At 39.1% G+C, this 18,475-nt stretch overlaps 1 protein-coding gene across 1 annotated transcript in view; it reads left to right on the top strand.

Moving 5' to 3' along the window:
- Positions 1 to 701: 701 nt before the first annotated feature.
- The window catches only part of hs2st1b (heparan sulfate 2-O-sulfotransferase 1b), a 95,821-nt gene continuing 78,047 nt past the window's right edge, over positions 702 to 18,475 (top strand). Inside the window, exon 1 of the mRNA XM_072684059.1 lies at positions 702 to 1,093. Within this exon, the coding sequence (XP_072540160.1) occupies positions 943 to 1,093 (151 nt within the window). The 5' untranslated portion in view covers positions 702 to 942. The remainder of the gene's footprint in view (positions 1,094 to 18,475) is intronic.

The raw sequence follows: 18,475 nt of genomic DNA, 5'->3' as shown, positions 1-18,475 counted from the left end.
ACGCTAGTGGTCTATATTGCATTATGGGGGCAGTGGTGGCTGAGCGGCTAGAGCACCATGCTACTGATGACAGCGTTGCGGGTTTGATAGCCGGGCTCGGCAAAGCTGCCATTGTTGGGCCCTTAAGCAAGACCCTTCACTCTCTCTGCTCTCTGGATGCCACATGTGCTCACTGTCACTGTGTGTGTTTGATCACTAGTGTGTATGTGTGTGTGTTAAAGGCAGGTTAAAGGCAGAGGCCAAAATCCATGTGTCCAACACAAATGGTGAATATGGTTGTCTTGTCTTGCATTAGTGTTCTCGTTATTAATTCATTCATTAATTAATTACCTTTTATCTTTCATATATGACTACACTCAAATGTTACATTTCACGAATGCAGATTTAATATTTCTATGAATACAGACAGCCTTCAATACCTTTACTTCCTCCCTCCACTACGATAGATGGCACTGCACTCTCCATCTCATCCAACACAGACTGGGTGACGCAGGCCGACAATGGGCGTGGTTATTCCCCCACCTGTTTTCCGACGCTCCTGCGCTGTGATTGGACAACGACAGCCGGCGTACTGCAGTGGGATAGGCTAACAGTTCGTACTCCACCTATTTGGGCCCCATTAGCCAATCATAAACCGTGGTGGGCGGGTCTTTACGGCATACGGGTGGGAAAATAAAAAAAAGACAGTAACGGCAGTATTGGGTGAACAGCAGCTGCACAGAGAGGCGTAAAGCACAGGACCGGAGGACTCCAGCTGTAACGAGCAGAGATGGAAGATAGGCAGCTGAAATGCAGTGCACAGCCGTAGACTGCTTTTACCATCTTTTTGTCCTCCTACACAAACCAAGACACTACCAGAACAGTCACACACACACACGTATTTCGCATTTGCTCCCCGTGACTGACTGACTGACTGACTGACTGGCTGGTCTTCGGCATGACATGCACGTAAAGCGTCCGGTCATTTTCATGGGGCTCCTACGGATCATGATGCCGCCCAAGTTTCAGCTCCTGGCTTTGCTGGCTTTCGGAGTGGCCGTGCTGTTCATCGAAAACCAGATTAGGAAACTGGAGGAGTCTCGGGAAAAGCTGGGTGAGCTTGGAAGACCTCCTCTTTCCTTACCTGCATGCACGCTGACTTGTTTGGGCAGACAGGGGAGAGGCAGGAGAGGGCAGGAGAGGCAGGAGAGGGCAGACAACGCTTTCACCAGCAGCAGAGCCCGAGATCCACAAACCAGGACGCTCTGCGCTATAGTTCAGTGTAGAGAGCTGTAGACTGAAAACACCACACACACTCACACTCAGTCAGCTCTGCTCGGCTGTAGTCTCATCTTCTACTCAGCTAGCTGTCTTACCTTTCTTATTCTACTGGGAGATTGCAAAATATCACCCCTCGGCTGCTGTTCATCATCTGAAGCCATCCAGCTTTAGGGGACCTGATATACGTGCGATCCGCTAACCAGCTAATGTTCACGGCGGAAGGTTTTGCTCGCTGCTTTAGCCACACACACGCACACACACACGTAGCTAACCAGCAAGCAGAATCACCAAGGTGGGAGAGAGAGAGAGAGAGAGAGTTCATTTAGCAGCCGATGGAGCAGATCGTCAGTCCAGGCTTATCTCTGGTTAGTTGCTGTGTTGCTGACTGGTTTTCTTGTGGCTCCGAGTTACTGAGCCATGCTTTTATTCCCATGCAGAGGGCATTGTGTAATAGCGGAGGCATGGTCCTATAATAAGCATCGTACAGCAGTTAAGACCCCTCCGTCTGACCTGTTTCTTGTGTTGTGTGTGTGTTTTTTTTTTTTTTTTTTTTTTTTTTTTTTTTTATTATTATTTTTTTTTTAGAAACCTGAGGGCTTCTGAAGTTTGGGGTTTGGGTAACAGGTTTTTTTTATAGCTCATTTTTTTTTTGTACTTGCCCTTTTTCCAGTTTTTTAAATTGATCCGTGTCGCGGGTCATTCAAGGAGCAGTTCATGCTGAAACGCTCCTTATAACTTCCTGTGAGTGGGCGGAGCTAAACTGCTGTACGCTGTGGACGTTTTTGAAAGTGTATCAATGTTTACATATTTTAATAATAATAATAAATAATTATTTCTATTTAAAAATAGTAAAATGGATATGGTGTGATCCATTAGATGGTCTCACTTTTTTTCTTTTTTAAAAAATGTTATTTTCTAATTCTCAATTCTTTAATGTCTCCTGCATGAAATATTCAGTAGTGCTTTTTCTTCAGAAAAATCCGCTAGATTTCTAAAGCTCATGTGAAAATGTGATGCCGTGTGATATATTGTTTTTTTTTTTTGTCATATGCACATTGTGACCCCCACACATTAATTGACCTGCGGACCAGGTGCTTATCTTTGGGAAGGATTCTTTCCATTTGACTGTAGAGCGCGATTAGAAAGCAGAGCCAGAGATCAGCTGAAACTGTCCGCTGAACCTGCTTATTTTCACGCAGAATTGGGTGAGATTCCAGGTCTTGGGTAATTGCACGCAACGTGTAATGGCTTGTGAGATGATGGATGCTCTGAAGCACAGGTGCACGCGACATTTATGCGCGTGTCTGAAACTAGTGGGACTGGGCTTTATGAGCGAACAGCTTGGCAGAAGGGACCGCTCCGGTTAGAATGCGCGTGTTGAATTCATTGAGCACTTAACAAAGTGGAAAACCTCATTTGGAACTGCTGATTTCTTGGAGGAGAAGGACAACAGGCAGAGGTCTGTTATTCTCTTGGGGCTGATTGCAGGGAGGGCCAGGCTTCTGTACAGTGGCAGCATTGGATTCTGAGATAGGCTATGAGCTGTGCTGTAGCTTCTTCTGATTGTGCTGAATATGGGCAATAATTTCTGCCATTTAACATCCACTGTTTGTTCATTTTTTTTGTTTGTTTAACCCTTCTTGTGCTGAAAAGAAAGGTTTACTTCAGTAATGTCCTGCATCATGTGTCTGCTGTGCTGTACAGAAGTTAGACCACCCTTCTTTTATTGAATTTTAAATCAAATTGAAGGGATTAGATATAATGTAATCCGCTAGCATAAGGAATTAAAAGGAAAAATAGGTGGAAAAAATTAAAATAAAAAAAATCAAAAATCAGAAATTCAAAAAATTATTTAAAGACCTAGAGAAGCAAAGGTAGACCACCAAAACTGCCCACCAAACATTTTTAGTTTTGAATATGTTTGATATATAAAAAAAATAATATATAAATAAATAAATTATATAACACACACACACACACATATATGTATATGTATGTATGTGTGTGTGTGTGTAACACAAATATACACACATATAAACAATTTCTGAATAGAGGTGCTAATGGGACAAGTATATATCCCTCAGTTCAACACACTGGTCACATTCTAGCACACAATTTCATTCCACACCAGCACACTTGCCGTGTTAACCAGTCATTCTAAGATCAAAAATAAGTCACATTAATGTCCCACAAAGCAGGAATGTAAACCTGGGCACTTTTTCTGCTAGATTCAGTGATGTTGAGGTCTTGACTTAACACTGCTCTCTGTTTATCAAAGACTGGAGTAAAATAAATGATTTCTAGACAGACATAATCAAGCAGCAAAAACATTTAATTCAATTTGCCATAAATGACACATGTTCAGAAATGTGACTACTGCTCATGCTCACATTGCAATAACGATGCTGCAGCGATATATTGTGTGGCCCTAAGCACTACTGTGGCACTTTGCTAGTCAAACACAGAAAGCGCTAGTCTGATCAGCCCGGAGTCTCAAGGCCTCAACATCCCTAGAGAAGCAGAAAAAGTCCTGAGGGCCACATTCCTGGTTTGTGGGACACCAATGTGACTTATTTTTGAATTTATCGGGGACAGGCGGTTGCCTACAGTTGCGTGACCTGGTTCTCCATTGTTTATGAAATTGCATGCTGGAATGCAACCAGCATGTTGAATTGAGGGGTATGTACTTGGCCCATTAGCGCCTCAATTCTGAATTTAGTCTGGGTTGTGTTTAGGGTGATTTTATAGTAATTCTCAATGAATGCAAGTATGTACTTTGGGACAGGCTGCAAAGCTCCTAATGGCAAAAGTTAGAAGCACCGATCACTGATATTTTATTTAACGCTGTAAAATGAATAAGAGGTACTTAATGGCCGTTTTGGCTGGAGATTGAATAAATGAAAGTTGGTCTGTGACTTTTGCTCAGTCCCGAATGCTGTTATGATGTGCTAATTGCACTGAATGACCTTCATTTGCTTTTTAATGTTTTCCTTAACATTTGTTAGATAATTACTAATTTAGCAGTTCTGTCTGTACTCTGGGGTCGTTGGTAGACGGGTATAAATGAAGGTGGAAAAAAACAAAACTACCGAAAGCTTTTTGCATGTTGATGTGAAAATACTGCATGATGCAAGACTGCTCACACTGGTCACATTAGTCAGTGTAACTAATTTAATTCAGTATAGTGCCTACGGTCCTATTTGAATTATTTGAGGAGCTGCACACCCTCCAGCATTTGTTTTTAGAAAAGTCACCTGCTGCCAGAGTTGCACCTTACGTGGCCCGCGCAGACTCCCCCACTCTTCCGAATCTTCATTATGGGCCTGGAGATATGAATCATTCTATTAAGATGAGAGTTAATTAAACTGGATGAAATGGAGCCGTTTGAAGGAGGGACATGCTGATGGATGAGCGCAGAGGTTCCTCTGGCAACGTGATAAATGTGGCGCCAGGACCGACACTTGAGTGAAATCTGACTGAAATATTTGCCTTTAGAGGCTTGAATTTACGGGTTGTGTTGGAATACTTTGTGTTCATTAGGCGATGGAAAACCCTCAGCTCAGTCTTGTCACAGGTCGTCACAGGCCTCCGTGCCAAGGCTGTAAATCTCATTGTCATTCACTGCTAACAAGCAGAGCTAGTTTTTCAGTTGATTCGGTCGACTCCTGTTTTCGCTTTGAGAAACCACACATACAGGGTTTTTAAATTTTATTTACTTTGGTCATCATGTAGAAGTTATGATACAGGAAATACACACATGGGAGAAGTTCTTATGAATTATGATTAAGGATGTGATGATGCAACAGCAGTGAACTAAAATGAACACAAATGCACATTTAAAATGAATTGCCTCTTGTTGCCTAAAAATAGGGATTTTCAAAGTTGGGACATTTACCATTGGAATTACCTGGAAATAATGGGTAGTTATGGGAATTAATGGGAATCACAGAGAATAAAATGGGAATATTTAAAGCTAAAGGTAAGAAGCTTATATATAGTTGGTAAATGAAATTTACTGAAGCATAACATATGTAAAATAATTAGATATTATACCCCCTGCATTGACTGTTTATTTCTCCTTCACATGTACCGCATGCTATTGAACTGTTTTGGTATCATATCTTGTATATCATATCTAAGTATTTTAATTTTGCATAATGAAGTATTTTAGCCAAAAATTTGGCTTCGGTATATTTTTTTTCTACCAGCTATATGTACGTTTCTCACTTTTAGTGAGAATTAATTCCATTAATTCCAATGATTTCCCGTTTATTTCGATGGTAAATTGATTTGTATTGTTATGCCTTCATGTCTGCTGTTGCAAGAAAAATGTACATCGGTAATAGTGTATGATAAAGTTCTTTTGAATTATCCAAAATTTCCTATTAATTCCAATCCGGTAATTTACTGGAAGTTTATCTGACATCTTCCACCCTTTTGCAGCCCTACCTAGAAGTGACATTTTCTTGTACTGACACAATGCTACTAAGTATGTGCAGCTGGGAAGAGATCCCGCCTTGGGTAAGCTGAAGTTGGGTCTTCTTGCTTGAAATACTATTGTAAAAAAAAGTAAGAAGCCATACGGGGGCGTTTAACGTGTGTGCTAGCATCGCTACCGCTCTCTCCTCTGGCATTTCCCAACACCGCTACCCTGTTAGTCACTAGCCATATTCATAAGTTTCTGGGCCCTTCACATCTTAAAAATAATAAAATAAAAAATTAAAAAATCTAATAAAGCTAAAGATTGAGTCCTTCATCAAGCAGGGTCACATAAAACAGTACATAAAACATAATAATCATTAAAAAGTAGTGGTAGTAATAGTAATAGTGGTAGACCTTTCACAGAATCTAATTTCTAAACAACTCCAAAGACAACTTGGTTATTTGTCAACTGGCTAATTATGTCTGTTATGACTTTTTAATCATAATCAGAATTACGTAAATATTAGAATTAATCAACAATTAATCTGCGATTTTTACCCATTTATTAAAAAAAAAAGAATCAAACAAAATTCTTTTATCAAAGTCTTCTGAAGGGTGAAAGGCCTAAACCCAAACAAACCTAATGACAGACCAAACAATGGTCTGGGGTACAGGGGTAAGTCTTGTAGGCCTGGCCAATGTGATGATTGTATATTTCTTGAATTATTGTGGCATGTTTTAGCCATATCACCCACCGTTATCAATTTACCCATAGAACTGTGTGTAAACACCCAGACCCACATGCTTCACATGGCACCTGCAATGTCTAGCACTAGTATCTAAGATCTTAATTTCAAACGTATCTACATAGGTTAATATTTGCCTTTGGATTCATTGGTCCTTTATCATTTCTGTATTTCAGCTCAGTACAAACTTTATGATTTATTACTTTATTAAGTATGTGTGTATGATTATGCTGCTGCACAGGTAGGTTGGAGTGCTTTTCAGATCACATTGATAAAAAAAGAAACTCAAGATGTTAGATGACCTTAATTAGTCTAAAGCATGCCTGAGGAACACTGTTAGCAGTACAGCGAAATGAACTAAAGAGTGAATTATTTTTTTTTAAATGAGAAGCAGAAGCGCACAGCAATAAATGAATCTGTTTTATATTTGCAGGAGCTTTCATGATTGAAATAAGGAGAAAAGCCCCCAGTTTGAGATACATTTGCCTTGGCAGGGAGATTAAAGAACAGAATGATTGAATTCCATCAGCCGGATGCAAATAGCATGCAGTGTAATCACTCAGTACGGCGTAGTGGATCATATGAAAATCTTTGGCCATGAAATGACTTTCAGGATGATATAATGCCGAGAGTGAGCTCGCACCTGCAGCTCCTTTCTCCTGAATTGGACCAAACGCTGCCCTGTGGCATTGAGCTTCAGGTTCATGTAAGGTTCACGTTAAAGTCCTGAAAAAGAAAATTGTTCCGTGTTCAGATGTTGGATCGGTCATTCCAGCGATTTTGATTTAGGTCATGCCCTTCTGGTCACTGCAGCTGCCACTGGGCATCATATGTTTAATGTGCTGCTGGCACAGTTACTTCCCTTCTGAGCAGCACTGTCCCACACTCCTGTTAAAACCACTCTACTGTTCCGTCTACCGAACTGCGTGAAGAGGAATTCCACTATTGTTCGAGATCTCTGTGCGAAATTTTTGTTGCTGAGATGCAAATTGATTCTGATGGAGTGTTTTGACATAAAACCACTGTAGATGTTGAGGAACTTGCTGACTGAAATGATGAAGTGATGTCTGCGACTCAAATGTAGCCTTTTAATTTATGATCTGAAACGTTTAAGAAGAACTAAGCCACTTAATGCTGACTTTCGATTGGCGCTTTTATCAAATTTATTATGCATACGTAATACAGCTACTTAAAGTAATTTTTCTTCTGTATTAATCATTGGTATGGCGTGACTGGCATGCAAAAAGCTTGAATCTCCAAAATGGCAACTTCCCAGAAGAAGGAAAAAACACCTTCACTTTTAAATGGAAGAGTCATTTTTCTATCGGCCCATTCATCATGAAACGTTGACATGATATAAAGAACAGCTGTCAGATTCACAATATATCAGAAATATGTTAAATAGCCAAAAATGGAAATATGCCAAAAAACAGCAACATATTGCCAATTACTGCAGAGGTTCCTTAAAAGTAGACTGTTAATAAAATGTGACAATTTGCAAGTCCTTTTTTTGCCTACATTCTTAACATATTATAATGTGTTTAAAATACATTTATGCAATTTACAGGGAAATACTATTAAATGTTGAAGGCAAAAGCATGTATTATTGTACCTGGAACATCGTAATTGCTTTGCGTTTCAGTGGTTCAGGCAGAAGGTTACACTAAAAAATCAGCATTATATTCATATTACAGTATTTGTACCCCTCCAGAAATAAATGGCATTTTTCTGTGTAATGGTTATCCGAGTGGACGTAGAGACAATTTCTGCACCTTGAAAACATTTCAATTAAATATCTGCCTTGTATTCTTAAGGGATGTTGGCCATGTCCAGAAGTTTTGGCTTGTGTCTTTTGTGTCTCGCCGTGATCCACTGAGGCGTTAAAGCTGACAGTGTTCACAGGAACGTTTCAGTAAAAGCAGCCAGAAAACAGTTACAGTTCCTGTAAAAGTTGTCGACACAAGTTCTCAGCAAAGCCACACAAGACTGAGATCGGCTAGACGCATTCTCATTCCTGCAATGTGGGCAGTCAGTACAGACTGCTGCTCCATGGGTCCACTTTATAAGACAAATTGTATGTTTGGAGTGGCTTGGTTGTGTAATGTTTGAACTTTGTCCCTTTATTTGATTTATTTATTTTATTAATAGAACGCAGTATTTTCGGAGTGGCTTGGTTGTGCAACATGTGAACTTTGTTCCTTTTTATTTGATTTATTTATTTAATTTTATAAGTAAGACAAGTGGTATTTTCGGAGTGGCTTGGTTGTGCAATGTTTGAACTTTGTTCCTTTTGGAAAAAGTTTATTTATGATATTTAATAAGTAAGACAGTATGTTTGGAGTGGCTTGGTTGTCGTGCAATGTTTAAACTTTTTTTCTTTTTAATTTTATGTATTTATTTTATTAATAGATCATGGTGTTGTCTGAGTTGCTTGGTTGTAGTGCAACGTTTAAAGTTTGTTTTATGTTATTTTAGAAAAAAGACAAAGTATTAGAAGTAACGTTTAAAATTTGTTCTTTTTCTATTTTGTTTTGTTTATTAACTTTATTTTATAAATAAGACACATTACTATTTTCGGAGTGGCTTAGTTGTAGTGCAGTGTTTAAACTTTTTGTTTTTGACAACCATGTCATTACTTAAGAACTTCAAAGAGACAGGAAACATTTCACTATTAAAGTATTTGATGTGTTATTTATTTTTTATTTCTTTATATATATATATATATATATATATATATATATATATATATATATATATATATATATATATAAAATGTGTATGTGTTCTCCCAACTTAAGGGTTAAGTGTTTGTTTGAGCTCTATATGTACTTCAGGAAGAACACCGTGCCATACAGAGCAACAAAAAAACAACAAAAAACCCCACACTTGCTTTAACGGTGACCTTTCGCAGCATGATGACATTGGGCCAGTTTAAGATTGGATGTCCTTGTTAGCAGGAGGTGAATTCCCATGTGTATCCACAGCAGTCTTTGGCAGGCCTGGGAGACAAACTCATTACCCAGAAGCCCAGGGGGTGGCTGATAGCAAGACATGGAGAAGCAGTGTTTAGCAGAAGGCCTCGCCTGGGCAACTTCTAAATGGAGTGATTTATTCCCATGTGTGCTTGCTGCACCACCTATGAGCTCCATACCTGCTCTGCTGTTAAGCACGTTTTAGTTGACATGGGCCTCACTTAGTATGATTCAGACTTAAGACCAATTTAAAACCTTATATATAATTGTTGTTATATAATGCTATAAATATAATGACATTTGTGTTTTCCTTGTTTTGTTTAGGTCGATGGATAAAAATAGAAAGAAATAATAAAAATCACTGTCCAAAAGAAAAACATGGATCTCCAAAATGACAACTTTACAGGAGGAGGAAAAAAAACGACTTTCAGTGGAAGTCAATGTAAGAAAATTTCAATCCAAATAAAAATAGAGCATTTTTATTGGCCCATTCATCCAGAATTCTTCTCACACTGTACAGAGCAGCTACAGGGTTCACATGATTGGGGGGGAAAAAATAAAAACAGACAAAAATGGAGATACATGGCTTTTCCTTTGGGCAGCAGTGAAATGATTTGTACTGATGGGTACCATTAATTGATAATTCAAGCCAATATTTGATGGGGGAATGTATATTATTCTAGGGAACAGACACCCTAGAATTAAAATGTATATTTATTTAGCTGAATAATGAGTTCCATGGAGGTATGAACCATTAACTTCAAACACTGTTGTGTCCACTTTCAAAAGCAAAACCCAAGTATGTAAAACAAGTGCTAGGTTAAAAGCTATCCCTACCAGACCCTACTACAATCACTTCCACTAATTAACCACACACCGTGCTGACTGGAGACCATGAAAGCCCAGAGAGGACAGCAAAAAGCAGGAATAATTACAATAGGTTCCTGCTATGGTCTCAAAGTCTAGACTAGACTAGACTTGGGTAGGGTACTATGGTACTATGGTAGGGGCAGTGGTGGCTCAGCGGTTAGAGCGCCGGGATATCGATAACAGGGTTGTGGGTTCGATTCCCGGGCTCGGCAAGCTGCCACTGTTGGGCCCTTGAGCAAGGCCCTTTACCCTCTCTGCTCCCCGGGCGCTGGAGTTGGCTGCCCACCGCTCTGGGTGTGTGTGTGTACTCACTGCCCCTAACACGTGTGTGTGTGTGAGTGTGTTCACTACCAGATGGGTTAAATGCGGAGGACACATTTCGCTGTACAGTCCACACTGTACAGTGACGAATACGTGCACCTTTATCCTTTACCTTTATCCTTTATGCTGTGTGCCATGGCCATGAACCACTGTGATGATGCAGCTAATAAAACCAGAGCCCCAAAGTTGCATGCTTACTGTTTTGTACCTCAAAGAACAACTTAAAATAATGCATTCTATGGCACCTTTAAGTTCACAGGCTTGTAGACATAACATCTGCAACATTACTAGCATAGTCTTATGTCGTACATGCTCATTTTTTTCCATTATTCAATTTTTTCAATAAATTCAATTAATGCTACATTTTAGTCAACTTCTTATGTGTTGTTGCAGCGATGTGGAGAATTTGCCATGTAGCAACACTGTGTGCCTTCTGTACTTTCTTATGTGGACCAAGCAGATTGGTGAAAAACATATGAAGCAAGTTCTGCACTGCCCTCTCTTGGATTTCAGACATCCCATTCTTCAGTATGAGAACGTAGAACTTTTAAGAGAAGCTAATTTGCATATCCGAACCAATTTGCTGCTCCACACCTGCATCTTCGTGTTAAGATGGTCTTAACCTGTGATTGAGTGTTGAGTGTAGTGCTAGTTTGACTATTTAAGGATCATCTTTGTGCAACAGTGCTTTGGGGAAACACAGCCCAAAGTTTTTACACATTCATGACTATTATGCATATTGCTGCACGTTTAAAAGGATAGTAGTGCTAATCTAATCCAGGTAGAGCTAGATCCAGTTTCTACGTTTTCCTAATGTCTGTGTGTCGGCACTGCATCATCAAATACGCACATAGACCGATTATGGCCTGTTGTGCAATATCTGTGCATTCCTATTTAGAGGAATATGCATCAGAATACTAGCCCACATGGCCCATCCAGATGTTCGAATGAGGCTTCTGGTTGATATGGCTTTCAGACAGCCTGCAGTGAATTCAATTGAATTTTTTTGTTGTTGTTGTTCATAATTCCTTGTTTTGCTGTCCTGATCTTGTCTGATGTTATGGATTTTACAACTCCCTCTGAACGCACAAAGGTTCATTCGCACTTCTCTCAGGTAGACAAATTATGCTGTTGGTTAGCTTAAGTGTGCCTGAAAGGTTTAATTTTGCTTTCTGTTACCGGCCGACAGTGAGCTATGCCTGACGAAGGAAATGAGGAGGAACCCAAATGTGTCTCAGTCGGCGCATAAATCTGAATTTAGATGTGGAAGTCCACACCAGACGGATTCTCATCTCAATAATGTGGCTGACCATATGCTGCTTGTGGACACGGTGGGGGGCGGGGAGGATAAGGGACTGCATTTCATATGATTGTTTTAGAGTTATTATTTTAATGCACAGGAGCAAAACAGGCTTACGCTAAAAGATAAAGGTGGATGTACACTGTTAGAAGTATAAGATCTTTGAGGAACCTTTTAGAAGTTCTTCAGTTTGAAGCTGTGGGGGAATCTCTCGAGGTTCTTTAAGATAACATCAAGGTTTATAAAGGAAAAGGTTCTGGGAAGGTTCCTCAGAGCACCTTTATAGGTTCCTCCACAGTTTTAAACTGAAGAACCTTCCAAGGTTCCTCAAGAATCTGATACTTTTAACAGTGTACTAGAAGTGGACTGATCAGTGTTTTTGTGACCGGTGTCAATCACTGATCGGTGGGGTGGGGCAGGGCTTCTGTGATGTTCTCCACTGTCTATCAAGATGAAATGTACTTTACTTTCCTTTCCTTTACAGAATCAACTACTTTTTTGGAAACTGTCTAACTCTGAGCACTCGCTGTAGAAGTCCATGAACAACCGAAAATGGCTGCTTATCTAGCATTAAACACTTCATCGCTTTGGACGTGATTCCTTTAGCTTTCCAACTGTTGCTGCTGTGCTTTTGTTGTTAATGGTTTTCGCTAGCTCTGCTGTGTACTGATACTCACTATAATGGGCTGAGTGATAAACTCTCAAGAGGAGTCTCTGGTTAATGGCTTTAAAAACATTAATCTGCCCCCCCCCCCCCCACACACACACACACACACAAGACACATTATGTTTTTTTACATGTTCTGCAATTATTTTAGTGTGAGCTAAAAATCGTCTGATCCAGATACGTAACTTTTACATTATGTAGAATTCTTCAACCCTTTAAGCCCTACAGGCCTGTATGTGGGCCCATACTTCAATAAGTTGCATAGGAGTTTCATGTCAGTTACAGAATAAGTTGTAGTTATTGAAAAATAGTAACAATATTTCAAATAAAGAAATAGAAAAGGAAAAAGCTCAGTGGTCACAGGGGTTAAACTGTATAAAGGTTCCTCACAATCACGTCTCACTTTAAAACTGCAGTTCTTTATAGAACCATTAACTGAAAGGTTATTTAGGGAACAGGGAAATAGTTATATATGGCAGTGCTTCTGGCAGTGTAGCTTTCTTGACTTTTGCTGACAGAGAAAACCCACTTGGGCCTAAATCTAGTTTTCTAAATTTTTTTTTCTTTACTTTTTCTTTCTTGGCCGGATCAGCGGAGGCAGGGTTGGTAACCCCTGATTTCGAATATCTATTGCAGACATGCTGACAAGGGATCCTGGTTTAATTTTCTCCTGGTCACTGAAGTGGCACGTCAAATTTATTAACATTTCTGTGCACCGTTGGGGTCTGTCTGCAGGGAATAGAGCTCTACTGCTGCCACTGTTGGTATTAACAATTATGCTGCAGGTCCTATGCAGCTGGCTAATCTAAGTGCGTGTTAAGGAATTTGTGTATCAGGAGTATTTTGCCATAACAAAGATGGAGGTATTAAATGTCTGGGTCCCAGAATATGATCATTATCATAAGGTTTACAGCAGTTGAGGGTTCTTTGGGGCTGGGGGACAGCTCCACAGTAGCAACATTCGGTCAACACCTTTTTCAGTGCTGCCTATTGCTCAGTTTCTAATAAGCGCCAGGTGTTCACCTTTGTAAACCCCATAGATTCTAAATCAATTATTAATTTGAGTACAGATAACTTAAAACCTATCCAACAGTTACACTGAAGTAAGCATATTAAGTGTGTTCTACAATTTCCCCCCGTTTTTGATTGATTAAACCAGAACGCTTTAAATTTAAGAGTAGAGAAGGTGGAGCATGGAATCCTAATGCTACCCACGGGTTAGGGTGGTTTTATGCTGTTTACCATTTCTGTCTGCATAACATTTGAGCCGATTTAAATAACACTTCTGGCCACACGTCACTGTCCAGTGAAAAACATGTATCTCCAAAATGGTGACAAAAACGTTCTAAGCTTTGAATGGATGTTGGAATAAAATAAGAGTTTATTCTAAGTCATTTAGAGCATTTCTATTGGTCTATTTATACAGAATCATGTACACAGTGTATAGAAGCAGCTGCAGGGTTCAAACCATGGGGAAAACAAAAAATGGAGATGCATGATTTTTACTGGACAGCAGCGATGAGCGTAATACATTCAACTGGTGTAACTACTGAAGGTGCATCAGAGGATAGCCTATAGGTTATGGCTCCTCGTTTACAGTTATGGCGGAGGTTTGAAACACTGAAGTTTTAATATCTCCCCAGCTGTAAAGCACCTGGTTCAACTTGCAACCTAATTATCAAGCCCTTCGTTAGCTGGAGGAGGTGTGCTGGAGCTGAGAAAGCTACATGTGCAGTGCTGGGCAGTCACCGCTGATGGCTGAATTTCACTTCAGCTCACAGTCCCCCTCTTTTTAATGTGCCAGGTGACTCCGCTGTTGTTGTCTTGCATTTGTCTTCACCGCTGCTCTATTTCTAGATCTCGGATGGACCTTTTGAACTACTACCTACAGAGATGCACTATCAAACTTCAATCTGTCATATAAGGTCCATTTATCTGTGCTCAGAATGTAGAGCTTTTTGACTGTAAGGTTGGATCTGCTGTGGGGCGTGGAGATGTAATTGGATGCGATCCAGCTAATGTGGCCAACTCCGCCGTATTAGGACAGTGACTGGACACTTCAGTGTGGTCCCACACCTAAGAGGGTAGGCAATTGAGGACTAACAATTCCTAATAAAAATTTAAGCTTTTATTTTATTATTATTTTTTTGTTTTTCCGGATTCGTTCCTGGACAGTGTAGCGAACATTGCTCCAGTAACGGTGCGTTTTAAACTGACTGTTTATTTAAGACAAAATTGTTGGCTTATGTGTTGTCAATTTTAATTGCATTAATGAAAACAATATTCTACAATTAATCACAAGATAAAATGCTACTACTTCCCTATATATATATATATATATATATATATATATATATATATATATATATATATATATATATATATATATATATATTTTTTTTTTTTTTTTTTTTTTTTTTTTGTGAGATATATATTTACAAATATATAATAAATTATAAATATTTAAAATATATTTAATTTTCTTTATTTATTTATTTAGCAAGGGCATGCACATTTACAGCAAAGAATATTTTTCCATAAACTGATTTTTGCAGTGGCGGCAGTTCCCAGTAGTTGCTGTTCCTCTGAAACACATTTTTGCTTATTTATGCGTTGGTAGTTGGGTTGGATCAAAAAATCTGGAACATGGAAAGTGTGGAATGTCCTTCTGAAATTGTACAAGCATAATTGTTGTAGCAGCATTAATTGCAGCAGTTCTTGTGCTTTAAAAACTCACTCTGGATTGACTTGCAAAAAAGTTAACATTTATTTATTTATTTATTACTATTAACCCTTTAGGTGCTGTATGTAAGCCCACACTTCATAACTAAATTACTGTTAAAATTAACATCCGTTTCATAGGCCCTGAAATAGAACCCTGTGGGACTCCACAAGACATGCTAAACCAAACGCTTGCCAAGTAATTCACAACACGTTCCTTAATTAGATTTTAGAGCTCTGAGGATTAAACTTCGATGGTAACCCTTTCTATGAATTCTTTATTCATAATGCATATACATGCATTTATGATTGATCACACTGCATGCCTAATGACTTACAATGCATGGAATGGGGCTGTATAGTAGTTGTTATAATGACCTGCGTGTTGTGTCATAAATATGTAAATAATAAATAACACATTATGTCTAGTGTTGTAAGTTAAGAAGGGGGCTATGCGTTAAGGAACCTGGCATTATGTCGCCATATATTTCGTCTTTATGAGTGGTTATGCCTGTAGCTCTAATTGCTTCTAAAGGGTCATGCCAGGCATTATAATGGATTATCTATGTCATATAACACATTACAAATGCATTTTATGCATGTATGCATGTATAATAATGCAGTGCAATATTGTACATCAATTCAAACACCCCATAGCAACTTCTGCTCTGTTCCACTTGTTACAGTGTACTTTGACTTAAAAAAAACAAACAAACAAACAAAAAAACTAATAACTAAATGATAAGCCTACAGTTAATGAGGCTAAAAGCAAAAGGTTAAAAACAGTAAAATCATATGTGTTTAGCTATTTTTCCTGGGAAACATTTAAGCTTAAATCCAAACTCTGTAACTAGCTAACTCCATACTGAACAACAAAAAAAAAACCCTGCCATGCTCGACTGGCTGCCTGTTCGCTCCTTTAACAGAAATCTTTGTGGGATAAAATGGGCAGGGGCTGCTTAGAGACTGCAGCTGAAAAGCAGGAAACATTTAGAGAGCACTGTGGGAACAGCTCAGTGGATTTTCCAATTGGCTCCCCTTCCTGCCCGCTCCTTATACACCCCAACAGTAGCCGGCTTCTTGTTGTGGAGTGGATTCTCTCCTCCACTTGGGGGGTCTCCTTGGCAAAGCCGGCATTGTAGTCAAAGGGAAAGTGGGGTTGGGGGGGGTGTTGATTGACAGCCGCCTCTCCTACATGCTAAGTCCTGTTGTCCGGAAAGTGCTAGATTCCTCCTCTCAGGCTTATCACAAAGACAGCAGCTTCGAGGCGAAACCTGCCAGGCCCGGTGCGACTGAGTGCAAATCTAATTGTACGCTGAGAGAACGAGGAGGCGGCTTACTCTCCATGACTTGTTGTTGTAGCACACCTCTGTGAGCAGGGGGAAATGGTGCAGAGACATGCTGATGTCTGTCTGGGCCTGCTTTGTGGTGGAGTTATTTGGGCAACTGGGTGGTGGGTTTAGTCTGCTGTGTTATTGATGGTGCAGAGTAGGATATCGCAAGCCCTGAGAGTGAAGGCTACATCGCTGGATTCAGCCCTGTACTGTTGAGCTGTACTTGTACTAGTACTGCTGGGTACAAGATCTGAGGGCTTATTATTGTTGTTATTATTATTATTATTATTATTATTATTATTTTCATATTTTGAATCTGGAAGGTGTATGTATGTACAAGGTACTGCTGGGTACTGAACTGGGGTTTGTTATTATTATTATTATTATTATTATTATTATTTATCACATTATTTGAATCTGGAAGGTGTATGTATGTACAAGGTATTTACATATTTATCTGGTTAATAAATATGAATAACTTAAATGCCATAATAAGTGACCTTATGTATGTTATACTACATGGACAAAAATATTGAGGCACCTACTCAATCATTGTTTCTTCCGAAAAAGAATATTAAAAAGAGCTTTAGATGAGGTGGTAAAGTGCAGTGTAATGCAGCAATAATATTTAGCAACAAGAGCGTTAGCAAGGTCAGGATGTTGGATGATCGCAACCCTATCTCATCCCCAGCTCCTCCCAAAACTACTGGGTGGAGCACCATCATCATTCCAAAGTATGTGGTTGCACTGCTCCACAGCTCAGTGCTGGGGGGTTGTAAACCCCTGTAGCCCATGCCTGGCATTAGGTATGGTGCCAATAGGTTTAATAAGTAATTTGACTCTATTAATTTCTTGCCTAAATATCATCTAAAATGGAAGCGGTAGTTGTAAGCTGTCGAAAGTTGTTAGAATTGAGTTACCACAGATGAGCTTAGTGTCAAAGGTGTTGATGAAGCCCAAAAACGCAACTTTGAGGTTAAGATGGAAAGTTACTGGAAGAGTAATGAAGAGAAAGGTAGAGCTGGGCAATATGGTGATATTTTATCATATCGTGATACATTTTGTTATGGTGATAACAATATGCTTTTCTAAGCGTATGGAGGATACTGTTGGTGCTTAATAAACACTGATCAGCTGCACCTTTCATTACTAACAGTGTGATTAGACTGGTTTAATTAGATGAAGAGCAGCAGATGTTGAATAAAAATCACTCTTCTGTATCTGAATAGTAGTTTATAAGAATGTTGCTACTGATGTTTTTAGTCTGTGATCACAATCATCATATGTATCGTGAAAAAGTCTTTAAATATGCTGAAATAGTATTTTTACCACATCGCTCAGCTTAGTCAAGACTTATTTGCATATTCTGGCCTTTTGCAGTTATAGGTACTGGCGCTAAGGCCAGCATTGTGATTTAAAGTATACAAATTATACATTGTGCAGCCATTGTTTTTTTTATATATATATATATATATATATATATATATATATATATATATATATATATATATATATATATATATATATATATATATATATTGTGTGTGTGTGTGTGTGTGTGTGTAGGTTCTTTCTTTGAAAGATTTGACTTTTTTTCTTGTTTCTTTAAACCAAATAAAATGTTTGTTTGATTAGTCCAAAAGTGCACAGTGTTTGTTCCCTTTGTCAAGTCAGCCGCACAGGCCTGAATGTGGTGTAGAAAGAGATTGGCAGCGCGTCTGTTCTGGTGACGGTTAGCCCAATGATGAATAGATTTGTGTGTGTGTGTGTGTGTGTGTGTGTGTGTGTGTGTGTGTGTGTGTGTGTGTGTGTACTTGTGATTAATGTGGCTGTGTTAAATTGTCCTCTTGTGTTTCTCTATT

The sequence above is a fragment of the Salminus brasiliensis genome, chromosome 7 (assembly GCF_030463535.1).
Source record: "Salminus brasiliensis chromosome 7, fSalBra1.hap2, whole genome shotgun sequence".
Taxonomy (NCBI): Eukaryota; Metazoa; Chordata; class Actinopteri; order Characiformes; family Bryconidae; genus Salminus; species Salminus brasiliensis.
Note: the sequence above shows the minus strand (reverse complement) of the source record. Positions and strands in the feature narration are given on the sequence as shown.